This window comes from Vanessa cardui, chromosome 19 (assembly GCF_905220365.1).
Source record: "Vanessa cardui chromosome 19, ilVanCard2.1, whole genome shotgun sequence".
Classification (NCBI taxonomy): Eukaryota; Metazoa; Arthropoda; class Insecta; order Lepidoptera; family Nymphalidae; genus Vanessa; species Vanessa cardui.
Genome location: NC_061141.1, coordinates 4097791 through 4119065, shown reverse-complemented (window position 1 = coordinate 4119065; position 21275 = coordinate 4097791). Strand labels below are relative to the sequence as shown.

Below are 21275 nucleotides of genomic sequence, written 5' to 3'. Positions count from 1 at the left end.
TTGTATATTTGTGTGAGAAAATTCTATTAAAGTTATTAAAAAGCACCGCCAAGGTAACTTGTTGGCAATATAACAGAATTATGGTAAATCCCATTTAGTGAGGAACCCCTGTAACATTATTTCGACCCAACTGAGGGCTAACAATTTATAAAAGGCCAACGGGGAGTGACAGAGAGGCGGGAAACGGCTGTCACCACTGTCAAGCGAAAATATCTATGGACGGAATGGAAAAAACTAGAAATGTCATAATATTTTACTGTATCTTGAGCCGTGTTCACACATGAGTATCAAGTAGTTGTCTATGATATTTAAGTTTACGTCAAATTGAATTTGAAATTCGAATTATAAACTTTTAAAAAATATTCGAAACCGTTTTCATCATTATCATTATACATAGTATAAGTATAATAAAACAAAGTCGCGTATCGCTGTCTGTAGCTATGTATGCTTAGATCTATAAAATTACACAACGGTTTTTGATGATTTATGCATAATATGTATCTGTACTTCAAATATAATTTCGATTGGTTGATCAGAAACAATAGCTTTGAGAAATAATCAAAATAAACTTATTATTTAAATATTTCCAATATTGAGTAACACTTGAAAGTTGCCTCATTCGTGTGTACTCAGCTTTACTGGACCCTTTGCGTTTTTCCGAGGGTTGGAATAAAATATAGTCGGCAATGTACAGGCGATTCTTTTGGAGGCCAGAGCAATAATATTATGACATATTACCTCGCACGACCTCTTTCAATGCCTTTTTCTTATTTTCCTTTTCCACTTTTTGTACGTACAAAAAGAAAAATATTTCCACTAGCTTCGTACATACACACATTAATCAGTTGGTACTTTACTTATATTTAGAAATGGAAATAATATAAACAATATTTTCAAGCAATAAAATATATTTAGGAATTTTAGCAAATCATTAGATTCAATAATAAATATATACAAATATAGAAACATAATTATGTAATGCCTAATAAACAATGGATATCACAAATGCGTTCATTATATTTATTTTAATATCTAAACGGAATTCTACCATAATAATAATAATATCTTAAAATCATTTTTGCGACTCCCGCCTTTGCAAAGAGCGGGAAAGGACGCCATATTGCCGTCGCCATGTCGGCGGAAGTGCCGCGCACGTGAGCGCTGTTTCCGGGAACGTTCCGTTCCACGCAGTTCAATGTCACAATATTGTCTACGGTTCAATTAATTGCTATGTTAACTTTGACTTAATTGATAAATTAATAATAATTCGTTACATAAATATATTTAGGAGAAACGTTACTTTTTAATGTTAAATATGTAGGTAGGAATCATCGTTTAGCTTGGTGGGCTGTGAGTTCTAACAAGACACTAACATTTCCTTTCTAATACACACTATCACAATACAATAAACACACGCAAATTAACTCACACATTCACATATTGACTTATCTTTTTCCACCATCAGGTATGGTTTTCCAATCGTCGCGCGAAATGGCGACGGGAAGAAAAGTTGCGTAGCCAGAGGAGAGACGCACCCGCTTCACCCCCCGCGCCGCCTGCCCGCCTGCCCCTCAATGGAGGCTTCAACTCCATGTACAGCCCCATACCTCAGCCCATTGCGACTATGAGCGACACTTATAGGTAAGGATCTCGATAAATATATGAAACTAAAAATTATTATAACTTAATGTCGGAAAATCAATGAATAGCTAAAAAAGACTCACTCAACCAATCTGGAGCATCAGGTATTCTACTTGGATATACTTTATCTTGCTCTTTCAGTTGAAGAGGTGGGTAAGTCAGGGTAATTCAAGATATGTAGATATATTAAGTTAATGACAATGCCAAGAAAGGTACAAGAAAAATTAGCATCAAAAGCGGGAACCATTTATCATCACCACTTGATCAGGTGCTTAATTTGGTCTAATCTGTAAATAATGAGTGTTTTTTTTTTAAATTAAAGGTCTCAGCGAAACGTCTTTTTATTTTATCTGTATTTTATTAAATTGAAAACTTAAATCGAATCTCTCAATGCTTTTTTTCTCGGTAGTTTGAGTGAGGTTTTTTTTTATATTAAATTACCCATTACACCCATCAACACAAGTGTTTTTCATGTTGTGTCCACTATTAGTGTTAAAATTCTGTCTTTCAATGATATTCTAGTTAATAATATTGAAATCATATTCGTGTCTCATTACAAATTTTAACAACATATTGCTATTATTGCATTTTCCAAGTGGAATTTTCCAATTATAATTTCTTAAATTTACGTTTAACCTACATTTAATATAAATAAAATAATAGTAAATTAATTTCAAATAACTACTTTCACATTCAAATTGAAATTAAAACAACAGAGCTAAGATATCAAAAGTTTGTTATACTTCGCGTCTTACAAGACGAAAACGAATGTACACACTGGCGCCATCTATTATCTAGAGGTGGCACTAATTAAATAGCGCGAGAAATCGGGCGGCAAAGGTCGCGCCTCCTTGCGTTTCCCGCCACTGCACCGAGACGCTCGAAGTTGAGCGCCGAAGGTCGGCTTTCCACTTGGATTGATTTTTAATAGTGAATCTACGGGCTTTAGCTTTTGTCGAAGCAAATTAACTTAGTGAGACGAGAAGTTTCCTCTTTAGCTCGGTCTACGGTATAAATTTATCACATCCTCTTTATTGCTTTTCGAAAATTGATTTTGTATACTTTATTGCTAATAGAGAAAGAGTCAAATTTGCAACTATATATATTTTTTTAATAAATTTTCATTACCTAAATCAGCGTATAATAGCGCACATAGAAAATATTTAATCATAATTGTCTGAGTAAACATTTATCGTCTAACAAGGTAGATAAAATGAAACGAAACCAGACCATAAACAATTTGAAACACTTATTAATTTAACATTCCAAATTGAATTGATTGCTATTTATTTTTTAAGCTTTTACCAGCAGTCGTCTACTAAACTGTTACTTTACTTTTTAATTAACGGAAAATGTAAAATAATATATATTATAATCACTTGCTTTATCCCAATGAGGTTGTATTGATTTTGTGGAGTCAATTGGACCATAGATAACATGAATTGTTTGCCACATATTAAAAGTACGATTTTCAACAGCTCAATGTCGGGAGGTCTGTCATCATCGTGCCTACAACAGAGGGACGGCGGGTATCCTTACATGTTTGGTGACGTGCTGGGCAGTGGAGGCTACTCCCGAGCGCCGGCAGCGCACCAACAACACGCAGCCTATTCACAACCTCAAGCAGCAGCCAGTACTGGTAAGTTAATCGAAAAATGCTGATATCTTTTTAATAATCTTACGTATGCCTTTATATATAAACAATTAGCCTTTATTAAGATATGTTTCGACGTAAAGTGAAATCACTGTACTCACACAAATTAACTTCATAATTTTTATTATTACGTGTTTAAATGGCATAATATCAAATAGTTTTGTGTATAAATAAAGGGTTCTATACATGTATTTTCTAGGACGAATTATCAGGAGAAGTTTTCAATTATAAATAAATTGTACCCTTTTTTTTTGCTTTAGCACATACACAGAATACTGTTATAACAAACAGCCGTAAAATTTAAAGTATATAGCTAATCAGCTAACTAGATTTTAAAACAACAAAAATAAAACTCTTGTATATTAATAAACTGAAATACGAAACGAATTCAATATTAGTACTATAAGTAAAATGTCTACAGTCTCACTGGAAACGTAACAAAATCGTCGAAATCAAGCCTTGGAAAATATTTACCAACTTCGTAATAAAATGTAAAAAACGCTGACTCAAGAGCAAGGGGCGTCTGGCTCACAAGACCGCGACATGACGGGGAAACAAAAAATAAAAGGAAAAAGTGGAAAAAAATAGGAGCTCGAGCCTCGATTGGATTTGCCGTTGTCTGTTCCTTACAAATGGCTTTTAAATTGATTTTGAATATCGAATTCCTTTGTTAACAAATAGTAGACCTGAACGAAAGCACTTACGTAAATTTCGCCCAAGGTTCTTGCGATTCTAAATGAAATGTAACTAGGTCTTATATTTCTTCAATTCTCGCCGCGTAAATACCCAAAAGTAACAAACATTGTTGATTTATTAGTATTCAGCAAAAGATCAAACTGCTAGGCGCTGGCGTTTCCATTGTTTTAAAAAGCTATAACTTTTCCACTTGATATTATATATCATGTGGCGGACATTTTTAGCCGTAGGTGGCGGAAAGCGGTATGAATTATTGTTGTTTGGGGCGTTTCGCATTGTTCCACTGCAGAGTTTTCAGCAGTAGCCGCGAACAAAAGAGTTTTTCACAATTCAAAATGCACGCTCTCGTTTCATTTACTCTTTTACGCTCTTTCGACGGGTGCATTTCCAGCTTCGTGCGGTATTAAATAATACGGATTTATTCTACTTACAGCTTTTTGGCGTCGGTCTTTTGCGATTTTAATCAGTACTTTTGTTTATCATTCTTAACGTTGAAAAGGGAGATTAAAACTGAAACTTCACATAGCTATTAGTACGGAATACAAAATTTTAGTGAATTGCATCATCTTCTAAATTCATATAACCTTATGAATAAATACGATATTATATGTGCAATAAAAGCAACATTTCAAATCTAACGTCCGCCATAAACAAGAGGGTGGTCATAGACACAAACCATTGACTAAATGAGTCTCGGCGGAGCTGTAAGCACGTAAAGGCGATAATATCGTGTAATGAATGTAAACGGTACCCTTCGCGACGGAACGGAAAATGTTATCGCGAGCTCGCACGCGGTGGGGCACGATATAGAATTATGTAGCTTGAAGCCAGACGGTTGTAAATAATGTGCGATAGATCAGCTCGTGTTCAGAGCAAGTTATTGAAGGGGTTTGTTGTTTTAAATATTATATAAAAATAATAAATACACTTTGAACACAATATATTTAGAGCAATATGGAATTTCTTATTTATAAACATTTGTGAACATAGTGTTGTTTATAATGATAAATACCTACTTATTTGTAAATTTACATCTTTAATAAGAATTAATCTAGATAGGTAAATCGTACAAGCGTGATACAAAATTATATTAACATAATGTAATCAGACATTAGGTGGTACGCTATAAGCCTCAATCAAATTTCATCATACATACGAAACATAATCTAATACGAAACCTATTAACGTCATGTATCGGTATCGGCCCAGCCATATGTCTAATAGGATTCCAATTGCATTCAGTTTATTACACACAATCGCGTTATCTGGACACAGTATGCTCGCAATATAGATACCGCTAGTCATAAAGCTATTCACATGCGCCTGTATATAATGCTAGGCATACTTGAATAGGGAGCTTATACACTCGAAGAAGCGTTCATGTTTTACCTAATTGTTTTTGCTCGAATCAGCTCATATCAGAATTTTGTTTTTCAGTAATATTGTGTTTGATTATATTCGGTTATATGCTTATATATGCAACAATATTTTTTATCTTTTTAGATTATAGCTTTCGCTAACTAATTTGACGTTAAAATAAAATTACCTAATTTAAAATCATACAATGTAAGGCGTTTATTTAATAGTGTATAATAAATATTAAGAGATAATCAACAAAGTATCGACGATGTTGAGGAATTTAAATGACATTTTAATAACGAGTTCCCCTTTTCGTAGGTGTGATATCAGCGGGTGTGAGCGTCCCCGTGCAAATACCTTCGCAGGGGCCGGACCTCGCGTCGAATTACTGGGGAAGGCTTCAGTGATCTCAGCTCTTCGGGTTCCCGCATCGACTTCTCTCGATGCCTGAGAACCCGACTAATGTACCGGAGTCGCCATCTAGCGGTGAAATAGCGCACAACTACGCCGACTCCCACTTGTCTATGAACGCTCTCAACATGACAGCCGGCCATGACAGTACCGTTTTGGCGGGAGAAATGCCAGAAAACAATTCAGTGTCATAAACATGAAATGTGTTTTAGTGTTTATTTAACGCAATATCCAGTGAGTTTTTCAGTGTTTCGATGGTGCAACTTATTATTTATATATAAATGACGTATGACTTACGACTAAGCAACTGATGATGTTCAAAAGTAGTGGTAAGTGATGGTCGTACACTCTGAGCTATGTTGCATTACTACCATGCGATATAAATACGGTTATTATAATTTTGCTTATAATGTAATAGTGTAAATTACAAACTTGCAGCATGTTTCACTGTGTATGATCAATTATTAAGCTAGAACGACGATGGAAAGCGCACTGTAAATATAGTTAAGCGCCATCTATTGTCGGGTAGAGAAAGTTTTCTCCTTAAAGAGTCTGGAAAAATTAAATGTAAATTGTTTGTGCCAACGTTTGTAATAATTGAGTGTTACGCACCCTTTGCGAGTACAACCCTTTATTTCTTTGATGTATGCAATGGGGGTGCAAAATATTAATGCTATAGAGAAAAACGTGGCAATAAGCTTCGTTACGGCGATTTGTTTTTCACCCCTTCCGCGGAACAAATTGTCATACAAACTAAGTATGTTTGTTGTATATTTGTATAATAGTAACATTAATAGATGTTGTAATGTGTTGAAGTCGCAAATTTACACTAGTACACCTCGAAACGAATTAATTTATTTATTACGATATTTAAGGAGATGTTGCTGTGATTAAAATGTAGGTAGTTAGATTTATTTTGACACCGTTTGGAATATTTTGGGATCATATAATAAACGAAATTCAAACTATTAAAATGTATACATTCACTAGTGATGCAGCACAATTTCTCATGTTATTATGTTAATATGTGTAAAAATATTAATATATTTTTCATTAAAATGCAATACGGACGGAGTAGGCGTGTAATAACTAGTTTGAACATAAGTGTAAAATAAATTATTATTCGATTCTAAGTGCATATAGATTGAGGAGGTTACAGTGAAATTTATTAATAAATATCGCATTAACCATTACTTTATTGTTTTAATATAAACCCATTAATAAAACAATTAACAGATACAGTTCGTAATAATTTGTAACGAGCTGGGACGGTTTCGTTGACGAGTGGCGCCCTCGCGGTTTACTAAAGAATATTATGTCGTTAAGTATATTTGGGCGGTGCGTATTAATTTTGCGTGTTGGCACTTTATGTGTGGGGTAAGAAGCCCCATTGTAGGGGTTGGACAATAGGATGGGATTAAATGTGTTGTAGGCATTATACTGATCTGTGCTTTGTTTGAGCATTTACATACATTGTATTGAATAACTGTTAAATTTAAAACCTGAGATATTCACTACAATTACATTTAAAAAAATCGTATTTATTTTTAGACATAAAGATGTGCTACTTTTGTCAATCGAAATTTAAAAATTAAAAAATGAAAATTATAATAATTGATTACAAATTTCGTAAACAAAGTTACTAGTCCCTTCCGATCAGCAAACAATCTGAGAGATAATCAACGCTTATAATTGGTTTAGACGTGTCTCCGTCCCCTCGTTCATTGATTATACGGGATGGCACAACTGTGTTTGATTTCAATGCTTTTAATCTTTCCATTCAACTTCGACATGTGTGGTTTTGTCCATAAAAATACTGGCACGCAGTACACATATTTACAAAAAAAAAAAACAATTTAATATGTATTGAATATAGAACATTTTCGTATCTACACTTACAAATATATACTGTCACAATTTATATAATTCATTGCAGTATTGCATATATACTAAATTTACTACAGAATTTGTTTCACATTTTTACTTCTAAAATCATTATCAGTGTTTCTTTACTATATTGTCCATGTATTATATACAAAAACCTTCCTCTCAAATCACTCTATCTATTAAAAAAAAACCCATCAAAATCTGTTGCGTAATTTCAAAGATCTAAGCATACATAGGGACTGACAGCGGTAAGTGACTTTGTTTTATACTATGTACTGATATTTTCTGTCTCTCAGATGGAATAAAGACTACCAAAATATATTATTATGAATTTCATTTTTATTTTTTATAAGAACTAAAGATTAAAACTGATCAGGAAGTTTCTTAAAACACTTCAAACAACAATTGAGTTTAGAAAACTACATTAATGAAAATCCATTCCAAATTATCATACTAAACATCTAGTTATGTGTGTATTTTCTCATTATATATGTATGTATTATTTTTACTACTTTATTATATTTGTATTATAGTACACCTCCACCCTAAATTTATTTATTTATTATAATGTCCTATGCCAACCGGTTGCCTGAAAGAGATCGCTCTTCTAGCGATAAGGCCGCCGATTGTATACTCTATAACATTGTTTTTTTTTTCTGTTTTAAAATTTTATGTACTTTCCTTGGTGTACAATAAAGTATATTTCATTCATTCATTCATTAAACAAGATATAATTATCAGACTTTATTTTTTGTAGTTTTTATTACAATTATATAATTAATTAAAACTACTATTATCGCAATCAAATTTATTTAATTATAACTGCGCAGATAACATTGATTCTTAATTAATCACAATACAGCAGTCTTGGTAAAACTTGGTTTAATAACATATATATATATTTAAATATATACGAACCGTATAACAATACAAATATATATTCCTTTAACATACAAAGGAATAATTGCATTCAATGCATAATTTCATTAAATAATTATATATAATATGTGTAACATGCCTGCGACATGCGAACATAAAAAGTGCAATATAACATTAAGTCAACTTAATCATATTATACTATGTTTATATAAAATATATATATAAAAAAAGTCTTATAAAAAAACCACTTATTTTAAAATTTAAGTATTCACATTAAGTAAGCTTAAGTTTATACATTTTTCTTTTAAATATATATGTATATGATTTAAGGTACATAAGATATATGTAGGTAATAAGTCCTAAAGGCAAATATTTATATATGACATATAATTATATGGCTATGTCTAAATGAGTAAGACGTAGTTTTTATTAATATAGTATGATAACTTATCCCAATAATGGCGTTCTCTCGGTATGTATGGCTGTTGGTATAACTGTCGTTGCTGTATCGTATCTGAAAAATGCATTTTAAATATTTTTAAAAATCGAACAGTTTAAATGGCTGAGCTGAGATGGCCTAGTGGTTAGAACAGATGATTGCGGGTTCAAACCCAGGCAAACACCGCTATATGTATGTGCTTAATTTGTGTTTATAATTCATCTCGTGTTCCACGGTGAAGGAAAACATCGTGAGGAAACCCGCATGTGTCTAATTTCATCGAAATTCTGCCACATGTGCATTCCACCAACCCGCATTGGAACAGCGTGGTGGAATATGTTCCAATCTCTCTCCTTAATGGAAGAGGAGGCCTTATCCCAGCAGTGGGAAATTTACAGGCTGTTACTTTACTTTACTTAAATGACTTCCGATAAACTGACAATTTGGAACAAACTCTGACGAGAAATTGTAACATTTAATGTTGTTATGTTGTGTTTATAAGATCCAGTATACCTTGGATGTATGACATTATTTAGTATATAAAAATGTAGCGTCGAGATAAATACCTCAGATCTGAGATGCGGCGAAAGGATTATTTATTGGTACACTTAGTTTTTTTCAAAAATAGTTTCTTATATTTAACATAACTATACGTTTTATTTCAAATGTTTTGTAAGCGAACATTTTATATAAATTGCTATCGTCTTTGTTAGGTAAGTCTAAATTATAAATTTAATTATTTTATAAGTAATTATAATAAACAATAATTTCAAGTCTAGATTAAGCTCATTTTAAAATAAATTTGTTCTTCAACATACCGTCGTCTCCTCGATTCAGCGGTACCGTAGTAAAAATGTGATGGCACGGGTCTAACGTTCCTTGGCGGTGGAGGGAAAGGTGGCCTGCCTCTGTTTTGGAAGTGTTGGAAAAGGAAACCGGAAGTCGCTAGGGCCACCCATAAGAGAGAAATTATTGCATCTGTAAAAAAATAAATTATTAATTTAATATTTTTTTTAAATTTCAACATTTAAGACAATCATTAAGTATATAAATAATATGAGCTACTTACAAAAACCAACAAAAATTTGAAACATTATAATACAAATCGTATGAGAATTTAAATTTAATATTTAAAAAAATCTTACCCCTCCATTCAAAGGGCGGTGAAAGTATAGCCTTATTGAATTGCGGTACGACTGCCCTTCGCACTGTGTTTATGATAATGTATTTCAAATTCGACCCTAAGTAGTAGTCGATAGGGAATATAGTCGCGTACGCGCCGAGTATCGAACAGCATAGAATGTTCGAGAGGAAAGTCATAGACACCAGCATCAGTGACGTCATCAACATGACCAGTACGAATAGAGTCCAAAAGTTAAGATCTACCTCAAGAGCAAGAAGACCGCCTGCAAAAATATATATATGTTAAATATCAATACAATGTAATCTATAATAATATTATAAATACGAAACTTATCCATCCGTCTGTTAGCATTTCTTATTTAGCCTCAATAAAGGATCATACGAATTTTTTATGAAAAAGTAGTCTATGGTCTTTATGTCTATAACCTACCACCTCCGCCCCCCTACCGAGGGAAAAACTATATACATGAGCGTAAAATAAAAATTGCATAACAATCAACAATAATAAAGACATTGTTTTATTTTGTGTCAATTTCAGTATTGTGATTTTATTTTTAACAAAAGTGTGTGGCAAGATTTTATCTGCACATATGTGCAAACATGTAAAGTTTAATGATAATTTGTAATACAATATCTATTAGTAGGTATTTTTTTCTAGTGACCAGAATAACTATTTTCCATATTGAGCAAACAAAGATATTTACAGATGGTATTCATACAATTTGCATAAAAATCTTCTAATTAATACATCACATTCATTCATTCATTCATTCGATCATCATAAATAAGGTATGCTTTACATAATACCTGGTAATCCATAATAAATGATGGCGGAAAACAAGAAACCGACGTTGAGCGTCGACAGGAGAACTGCTATCAGCGGTATGCCATAGAACCACCAGAATAATAACCAAATCGCGCCGAAACATATGCCAGACAACACGGACGCACCTAGCAATGCTAAAACAATCACAATTTATAACAACCCTTATAAAATCAGTACTTATAAATGCCTTAAAGGTTTGGTAAATTGAGCGAGTTTTTGGATTATTTTTGGCAAAAATTCTCAAAAACAAACTGCAGTTAGAAGATTTTATTTATTTATTTCATTTAACAACATATACGGGCTCGCAGTTGCCAGTGCGTTGGCATTTTATATTTTTACTGAACATCAACAGATCTTCCCTGGACTTCAAGGTATTATATTAAGGTATATCTACTTGGAAGATGTATCTACGGCCACATTTTTTTTTTTTGAGTTGGTATACTAGCAGTATTTTAATTTGTGTTGATTAGTTGGTTCTGCAGCTTATCTATCTTCCATTAGGTAGTATCAGATTGCCTCTCATCAGGGATAAAGAGCGAAAAAATAGACTGTACTCTTATGTCACGTGTACACTAAATCAACTCCTGCGCATGTGGCCAATATTCGGTCAGGCCGTCATTTTTGTTAGTATAAATAATTAACTGGCTTTGCCATATGAATCTTGGTTTGACTGGACTTAGTTTGAGTTCACAAAAAAAGTAAAAAGTTTGTATAAAACAAAGATTTAAAAGTAAACATCAACAATAATCAGTCATTTTTTAGTGCTTTTAAATGATTAGTATTTAAAAAGATATACCGAGTTTAATATTCTTACCAGGTCTGTCCAGGTCTGCGGTGAGGGATATGAAAATATATGTTATAATAACGCCGCTTATTAAACCGACTAGAAACATCTCAGTCTTGAAAAACCTGTGTCCGAAGAAACATATGAACAGTCCGACGAACAATAGCGAAGCACAGAGTATCTGTGACAGGAAGTCATCTGAAAAGGTGCTCCATTTAAAATAACCGATTTAAAAGTGACACTTTTGTATCCTAGCATTAAGAAAACTCTGGCAAACGACCACACAATATGTTTAAAAAGATATTATGTTAAATAATTAATACCATCGAAAAGATGTTTTAGATAGGTCACTTAAGACATTTTATCAATTATTTATTATTGGCAATTTTTTCTATCTTTTGCTAAGAAACGATCTCATTAATGGTACCGTCATAAAATCGCGGCAAAAGTGTTTGATTGAAAACTAAAACGTCTTCTTCAAATATTAAGTCCATAACTTAAGGTTTTGACGATAGCTCTCCCAATCTCATCCTTTTTTCTCCAAGATACTCGTAACGAGCGTTATCACTCCGATCGGCTTTTTCTTCCAGTCATTTCTACAGAACGCTATGACCTGATTAAAGTAGGTCTATTTTGTTTCTTCATGCTATATACGTGCAGGAACGACATGCATCTTAAACATGACCTTGGTTTAACCCTGTTCATACCGAGACCGACACGCTGGCTTGTTTAGGCTAGGTAGCATTTCATTAAGTGTATCTTGTCTGTATTCCTAGTTAACATTGACCTGTACAATCTACTTCAAAAATTGGAAACGTCTTCTAATTTTTTGCGGATATAACATCTCCTTGTCTTACAATATTGCGCAGTTTGTCTTACAGTCTTGGATTGGGGCCGTTATTTTAATGGCGTTATGCAGACACCTCAGAAACACGATCTAATCTATGTATATGATTTTGCAATAGGCTATTTGACAATGCGAAAAATAAATTGTGAATTATTGTAATCAGTGTATATTATGAATTTGAAAAAGGTTATTTACTAACGAAACTTGAAAATAATACTTTATTTATTCAGAAATCAATAAATAAAAATGCATGTATTCAAACGTTTGTCACGTGACACAAAACGATTGGCCGAGCTTATGATGAAGTCACTTTCTTGTAAACCTTGCTTTTCTACTGTATGTACCACAGATTAAAATACAGCAAAGTGACGTCACCGACCCCGTTGCAGCGCCATATTGTCCATGTAGCGTTTTCGCGCGTTATTTAAATATGGAATTTTTAATATGATATTTTTCGGAAAATAAGTACTAGAAGTAAAAAAATCAAGTTTTACTGGGTTCCTTAACCTCTACTAAATAATATAAAATGGATTTTAAAAACCAGTCAAATAGCCTATTAATCGAGCACTGCACATTGCTAAGTCATACCATATGCCATTGATCATTGCAAGTGATAATCGCCATTTACTAATGGATAATAAATTGTAAAAATAATATTACACATATTCCTAACCCTTATAACATTCATCAATTTTTCATTTTTGTAAACATTTCCCACTCTTAAGAAGTAAATACTATGCACTTATATAAATCTTACCTAATAACTCACAACCGCCATCAACCAATGGTGAGCACGCATAAGAATAAGTCGGTACGTATACCGAATATGAGCTCACATTCACCGTGCTAATAGCAACAGCTACATACACGGCGCCAGTGCCGGGGTAGGCGCTTAGCATGCGACGCATATGATCACCATTTTCAGGGATCTAAAAAATCCTTACAATCTTAAGATACTTTACTAAACGAAATAAAAAAATACCTTATAACAAAAAAAAATAAAAAAAATTGAAGATTTAAAATAATTTAGAAAGTCATAAAAAGGATTTTTATATCTATGCTTGCATTGACTACAGGCTGCTGCAAAATATAATCCCACAAGTTATGTGTTATTAACAGTGATAAGGCTTCATGCTATGGAATTGCTGCCATATACAATAATCGCTTTTAATTTAAATATTATTATTATCTTAAAAATTTAATTAAAAGACATATAACTAAATTTTAAAAATAATCAACAAAAAATATACATCAATTCACTTCTTAATGTTATTTATCTTCTACAACTGTATTAAAATTTTGTTAAAAAAATTAACAGATTAAAATTGAATCACACAAAATCAAATACTTTATTTTTTACTTCAGAATTGCCTCCAAACATTGAATTCATAACTTCATAAACAATTATGAATTCACAAAAAATATAATTAGACATTAATATACAAAAGAAAATTAATATTATTATACTTACAAATTCACCATAATTATCAATGGCATCCATTGTCATCATGTTTTTTATACCATCAAAGTATGTATCAGCGTCATAGTTCCTTTCAGGTAAATACATTTTGTAGAAAAACACTACAACCTTATCGAGAGTATTACAAATCAAATCCGATGGATCTCTAGCTGCTGCAGCATCAACTAAGATGTAATCTTTGTTATACGAGGTTTGTATGAACGGTGATATTGGTATGGGAAACTCCATATTGCAACCACCTGGTATAGGGTCTGTGAACATTTACTTACATTAGTTTAAATATAGACTATCTTTGTTTAAGTGACGGGACAGTTAATCCAATTAAAATTAATGACTACAAGAAAAGGTATGTAACAATTATTATGGTTTCTCGGCTGTTACCATATTATCTATAAGCATGGGTATTGCATTTTGAAGCTATGTTCAACATTATAATAAAAATATGAAATCAATTTGAGTTATAAAATTCATACCTACAGATTATAAGTATCATAGATAGTTATTTTAAATAACAAAAATAAATCAAATTAATGACAGTAGGTACTGTTCCAAAATGTACTACTTTAGTGGGAAAGTAGCCAAAATGGTCTTGTGATAAGAAAATCTAAATCTAATCAATTATTGCCCGTTAAAGGCAATTAAGTTTGAGTTCCAATAACTCATAAGAAAACTCCACAATGAAGGAAAACATAGTGAGTTAATCTGTATTATACAGATCACAATTTGCAAAATGTGTATCTTTATCCATTAGATTTGTATGGTAAAATAAGTTCCAAATCTACCGGAATCAGAGGCCTTAGTGATGCAGTGGGACATTTATATCTATAATATGATATATGTAAATTAAATGTTATATAAAATACCTGATTTCCCATATCCATGCACAGACAAATACAATTTCAAATTTATATTCACATTTGGATTGTATACAAAAAATGTATCGAGCTTCGGTTTAACGCTGCTGTACAGTCCAACGTTTGTTCCGGATATATATGAACCTTTTATATAAGTATTATTATATAATGTCACATTATGTAAATGACTGTGCACTTGAAATATTATGTAGGATATATTTTTATTCACATTTGTAAAGTCAACTTGCAATGTGGATGATGCATTGAGATTAGCAAAACCACCATAGATCTCTCTGTTACCCCAAGATATTGTTTTGTTCAGAGGCAATATAATGCTAATATCTGTGGAAAAAAATCTTATATTATTTATTTTATTTTTAAAAACAGGTGCTTTTATTTATTTCGATAGTTGAGACCATTTTGTAATCTGATATATGTAATGATTCTAATTATATAAGCCAATAAAATTAAACAGTAACAGTCTAAATTAGACTATAAAAAAATAATTTATGCAACAAGTGTTTTTCATTCTACCGATGTTTTTTCTTTAATTTAGCATGGAATATAGTATAAGCTTTTAATATAAATGCGTTATGTTCTAGGGTATTTAATTAACGAATTTATTACTTTAGAAAAATATGTCACAATCATAAAAGGCGAATTATTTTGTTATTACTTACTTTGACAGCTGATTGTCCTAGCCAACATAAATAATAGAAGCACATGCAATATATTTACTTTAATCATGTTAGAGAGCACTTATAACTATTTACTCATTAGTATAATAATATTGTTAAACACTTCGAATGAGTCACGCTTCTTTTTTTGTGGTAAACACAATGTTATTTAATTATAGTTGTCACAAATTCTTCGACAACTATCAGCTGTTAATTTTGACAGAAGATTAAATCAATGAACGTAGTAACTACGTTTGTTGGAATTCTCGTTTTACTTTAGCCATTAGTAAGAGTAGTAAAGATAACATCAAACAATTACACTCAACCTCAATTATAACAAAGCACAGTGAACTCAGAAATCGTGATAAATACGTGAATAATAAAGGTTTCCATAGGTGTGTTTTACATTCAAAACAATCTGAATGAGATTGATTTAAAAGACTGAATCGACTGATCACTGATTGAATGTACGATGGAAATATCCTATCGTAAAGAACGAATGGGAGTAAATGAAAGAGCAAATACATTGACCTCTAAGGGCGAGCGAGAAAAAAGGTAGAACAGTCAACATACTTCAGAAACAAGAACTCAATTCGTTTGTATATCGTTGTTATTTTTTTAAATATTTCTTCGATTATAATATTATTTCTACGTCTTAATATATTACCAAAACTATTTTGATATTTTTGGCAGTTCGCTTGAGTCTTATTTGTCATAATAAAAGTAGTTTAAACAAGTTTCGGAGTAGGTCGAGTACGTACTAGGCATGAGGTTGAATTTTGATATCGATTCGTTCGCCGGCCGCTAGAGCGCACTCACGTCTAATCTAAATATGGCGGCGCGATCAATGAAGTTGTAGTGAGTAGTGAAGTCTAGTGTAAAAAATTGAAATGATTGAACTTTGTGTTATATTTGTGAGTGGTACTTACGACTAAATGGGCCATGGGAAAAGGCCAGGATTTATTAGACGCGGCGCGTAAGGGCGACGAGCGGTGTGTTGAGAAAATATTAGGACAAATAACTAAAAGGAGTGGTCCATTTACAAGGTGGGTCTTGTTCATGTTTTTTTAATATTTATAAAAGAACTACACAAGGATATGTGTAATGTAGCTGTAGCGAGTAACACTTGGTTTTATCTATTCATCAGTACAAGATGTTTTAAAGTGATATCGATTGTGTCAGAGAATTTCAATGTTTACGTGCATATCATTTGGTCTTATCTTTGAAGATTTAAAGTAATGGCTTTAAATTATAGCCACTGTTCTTGCGATTCTCTTAACGAGCTCTACTAGGTCTAAAGAAACAGGCAACAATTACCAATTTAATACACAAGGCCAGTGAATACGTCTTATGGTCTAGATTTGCAAAGAAGACAGTTTGTTTTTTTATTTTAAATTAATTTTGTACTGAATATTCCGTGTTTTAGCTATGCTTAATAAAGCATGTCAGCACAAGAGCGCTACGTCATTCGTCATAAAGCAGTTTTCCTTGTTTTCTAATAAATTCTTATTTGCAGGAAAATACCTATTCGGTTGTCCACGAATGATACGATACTCTTGTTTTTTTTTTTATGAATAAACAAGAAGGGTCGGCATTAGAAATTCGCATCCCGAATTTGATGATAGTAGGGGTTGTTTCTTAAAGGGGTTGTTCCCCTCTCTCGAAATTTACCACTCCCAACCCGCGGAAACCCATAGTTTTTTTTTAATGTGCGTTTAAAGTTACGTGTAACGGATCGATATTTTACATTATAATTAACCTTAAATCATTATTTTTATGTTTATTAGCTTTTTTCTGTATTATATTTTAACAAATACTATATTAATTTATAGTAAAAAAAACGTGTAAAAGTTTAATTTAATTTTGTAGTGAAGCGATTCTTTTGTAAAGAAAATAATAATCACCCAGAAGATTTTACGAACATGATAATAGAATACAATATAACATAAAATATAAAAAAGATCCATTTATCGCATTATTAAATTTAGTCAAGTATATATACAGATAAATGGTTCTTATAAATTTCTAAAATATACCTATTGTTGTTTCTATTTTTCACCCAAAATTAACAGCTGTGAGGGGCACAGGAGTGGCGAAGCCACTCCGGCAACAAAAATAGTATATAGTTATAGTAGCTAAGGATAGGTTAGGTTAGGTTAGATTTTATGACCAAACGCTGCGCAAGCCGAGCGAGCGAAGCGAGCGTGCCGCGGTAGCGGCCGGCGCAGCGCCAGAAATCACATTGTATACCAATAATTGGAATTTTATATCTCTCCCCTTCCAAAATTTAACTAACAGTACGAATTTTGATGATTTTAGTATTGAAATTTAAAAATTGAAAAAAAAAAAACTAATGATTTCCGCGCGGGGGGAGTGGTGGTGTAGGTACTACACCACCCCCCCTTACCCCCCACCCCTTCCCCAACCTTAAATTCGGGATGCGAATTTCTAATGCAATCCCAACAAGAATTATTGTTGTGGTTTATGAGACACGAAAAACATTAACAATATAAATAATAAACATTTACTGGTATTTAGTATTGACGCAGGGTTCGCCCGCAAAAATTACAATCATATTACGACCAATTTAACATGACTCTATAGTGGATGCAAACGGTATATTGTCGAGGTCAACTCAAATCTAAGTTTAGATTTAAAATTAAGAATATAATATATATGCAAATGTTTATGGAAGTCTTATTGTGTGTTTGCGTTATTGTATATATATTAATACTCAAGCTATTTTGCTGTAAATTGTTTTGCCGCCATTTTTAAGCGAACATATTACTGGTAAAATTATGGATGTATTTATTAATGTATCTGAATTTTTGAAAGGCAACAAAGCCTCTACCTATGAACACTGGCATTGAATGAAGTAAAAACCTTACATTGAACCATGGGACCTAAGATGTTACATCTCGTAGGCCCGTGTGGTAGTTAGTCAGTATTCAGCCAATTCTGGACTATCCTTCAATCGAAATAGATTAAGATATTTGTGAGTGGTACTAACCCAGGCAGTACCGTACGGTCCGGTACATAACCCTAACACCAACAATTACTTATTACTTAATATATAAAGCAAAATCGTCGGACACAAAACCGGTTTTTAATGTTGTACACTCGATTGGAATTTACAATTACGCCAAACAATAGCTACCTCATTATTCACTTACAAAAACATTTCATTCAATGCATTTTGCACGTTTAATTGTGTAGCGTACGGAGAAACATAACTATCGTTGCCGGCAAATGAGCGGCGAATTAATCGTTATCTATTTAAGGAAGTGGGGATACCTTAAACCATTCAAGTAAAGTGTTTGGCTCCGAGCCAGACGGGAATCGATGTTAAGAAAGAGCATTGAACCTGCTATCCATACTTATATCCTATTATCCTACATAAAACATCTTTGTATGCAGGCTTGCATTCGACTCATGGCATTAAAATTAAATAAGGCGGCGATGTAATCGATTTTTAAAATCGATTATTTTAATTCGATAATTGTAATCAAATAATACCGTGGAAGTACTGTACGTATTTTTTTATTTTTCGTAAATTAATATGAGAACAAAATTAGTTTAATAAATAATTTTATCCCTTACGATGTAGTTGTTCGATATTTAAAAAGTAAATCCATAACCAAGTTTTTTTTTAGGTCAGATCTCTTTCGTAATATTTAAAAATAGTTTATTTTGCGATGAAGTATTGTTGGGTGAAGTTTTTAGGACACGTATACGACTGTATGTGTGCAACGATACTTATTTGTGACCTAGGTTTTATAGGTTAAACACTACCGGCCCGCTAGGTTTTATTGCGGATGCAACGTCCCAAGTATTATTATATGAATAGTTGAATATTTTATTAAATTTAATTTTTTGAAGAAGCAAATATTCAAGAAAAACAATAAAAAAAAGTTACATTATTCATCGATATTTATAGCAATATGCGATTTCTTAAAAGATAATTATAGAAGTACCTAAATCATCCAGATTCTTTGAATTGTCCTCCTCTTTATATTTGTAATACTGTTTCACTTAATTTTATTACTAATGTAATAAATATAAATATATCTACTAGGTCATAATATAGGACAGTTGTTACGGAAGCAAATAAAAATAAATTGCTCAATGAATTTGAGATTACTCAATGCATTACCAAATAGTTTATCTCTACATCCAAAGTTCACATTGCAGACAGCACAAACAAATCGTTAATTCAATAATTATGCGAGTTTCTATAATATATTTCAAAGGCCGGTGAAGTGAAGATAAACTGCCTTAGATTAACATATTAAATGCGATTTGTTAACATCTGTAATACAGATAGATGTTGATATAATTTTATTCATAAAACTATTGCACTTATTATTGTTAGAACTTTAGTGGGTTCTAATGGAAGTTAAAATCAAACGATTTAACCTCAGAGAAGAAGTATATTCACTTTTTTGATACAGAGACACAGCGTTCGTTCGATAGTAGAAAAAGTTATATAAAAATAAAATATTTATGTAGGTAGGTAAAAAATTAAAAGTAATATAAAATGAATTAGTGTATGCGGAATTGCTATGTTTATTTAGTAGGCGCTTCCTGAAGCCGTAACATCTTCCCCGCCCTTGAAAGGTTGCCTTTCAAGCCTGTAGATCTTCCACAGTAGGTAGCGGGCAGAGTCGTACTAGTGGCCGCCTCACGCAGCCGGTTGTAGTAGAGATGTCCGCGACTCGGGAGATACCATCTGGTCCAGGAAACAAGCGAAGAACTCGTCCAAGGCGCCAAGATAGTGGTGGCGTGTTGTCCTCTTGTAACAGAACAAGGTCGTTTACATTTAATTTAGGCATGTTAGTTTTCCATTTAACACGCTGTTGCAATTCGCTCAAATATTCTTTTTGCCATCTATGCCAAAAGTGTTTGCGTATAAGTTCAAGACGTGCATATCTGCTTAATTGAGTTTCGTTAACATTCGCTAAAATAGATTCAGGTACTGGTACTGCACGTAGTGGTCTTCCAATAAGGAAGTGCCCTGGAGTAAGCGGAAGGTAGTCATGAGGAGATGAGGATAAAGGGCAAAGAGGGCGACTATTAAGGACGGCCTCAATTTGCGCAAAGAGAGTAGATATCTCTTCAAACGTTAGATACGAGTTTCCTATAACGCGCCTAATGTGATGTTTTGCCGATTTTACTCCAGCCTCCCAAATACCGCCAAAATGAGGAGCATACGATGGCGAAAAATTAAACTTTATACCCTCCTGAGCCGCATAATCAGATATAGGTTCAGCAATACGTTTTAAAAATGAACCGATTTCTTTAGCCGCAGCTACGAAATTACGACCGTTGTCGCAAAAAATTTCGATGGGCTTACCACGACGCGCAACAAATCTTCGAAGTGTCATAATAAAGGCATCCTTTGACAAGTCGCTAACAGCTTCTAGATGTATACACTTGTAACGTAGGCAAACAAAGAGACACAAATAACATTTTATTGTCTTAGCACCTCGTCCTTTGCGATTTAAAATTAGGAAATGTCCCGCAAAATCTATGCCAACGGAGAGGAAGGGGAAATCAGCTGTAACTCTTTGTAATGGCAAATTACCCATTTTTGGATACAAAGTTTTACCCTGAATTCGTCTACAACGAACACAGTTGTAGACTGTGCGTCGTGCTAGACGCCTTCCATTTAAAGGCCATATTCGTTCTCTCACAATTG

At 32.8% G+C, this 21275-nt stretch overlaps 3 protein-coding genes across 3 annotated transcripts in view; 2 read left to right on the top strand and 1 right to left on the bottom strand.

Annotated features, from left to right (window-relative positions):
• The window catches only part of LOC124538077 (paired box protein Pax-6-like), a 65816-nt gene extending 58898 nt beyond the window's left edge, over nucleotides 1–6918 (top strand). The window contains exons 8-10 of the mRNA XM_047115080.1: nucleotides 1466–1641; nucleotides 3120–3280; nucleotides 5669–6918. Coding sequence (XP_046971036.1) covers nucleotides 1466–1641; nucleotides 3120–3280; nucleotides 5669–5757 — 426 coding nt within the window. The 3' untranslated portion in view covers nucleotides 5758–6918. The remainder of the gene's footprint in view (nucleotides 1–1465; nucleotides 1642–3119; nucleotides 3281–5668) is intronic.
• Nucleotides 6919–8439: 1521 nt separating this feature from the next.
• LOC124537795 (transmembrane 7 superfamily member 3-like) lies at nucleotides 8440–15884 on the bottom strand. The gene is made up of 9 exons (XM_047114704.1): nucleotides 15581–15884; nucleotides 14910–15242; nucleotides 14038–14297; nucleotides 13324–13495; nucleotides 11750–11917; nucleotides 10917–11069; nucleotides 10112–10372; nucleotides 9785–9944; nucleotides 8440–9041 (listed from the first exon to the last, which is right to left on the bottom strand). The coding sequence occupies exons 1-9, from the start codon at nucleotides 15645–15647 to the stop codon at nucleotides 8975–8977; spliced, it is 1641 nt and encodes a 546-aa protein (XP_046970660.1). The 5' UTR covers nucleotides 15648–15884; the 3' UTR covers nucleotides 8440–8974.
• A 12-nt stretch (nucleotides 15885–15896) lies between these two features.
• LOC124537796 overlaps nucleotides 15897–21275 on the top strand; it is a 137025-nt gene continuing 131646 nt past the window's right edge. Inside the window, exon 1 of the mRNA XM_047114705.1 lies at nucleotides 15897–16623. Within this exon, the coding sequence (XP_046970661.1) occupies nucleotides 16520–16623 (104 nt within the window). The 5' untranslated portion in view covers nucleotides 15897–16519. The remainder of the gene's footprint in view (nucleotides 16624–21275) is intronic.

Coding starts and splice junctions, on each gene's coding strand:
- LOC124537795 (XM_047114704.1), bottom strand. CDS start 15,647: ATGATTAAAGTAAATATATTGCATGTGCTTCTATTATTTATGTTGGCT. Junction 9,945..10,111: donor ACCGCCCTTTGAATGGAGGG/GTAAGATTTTTT, acceptor ATTTTTTTACAG/ATGCAATAATTTCTCTCTTA. Junction 9,042..9,784: donor GCTGAATCGAGGAGACGACG/GTATGTTGAAGA, acceptor TGCATTTTTCAG/ATACGATACAGCAACGACAG.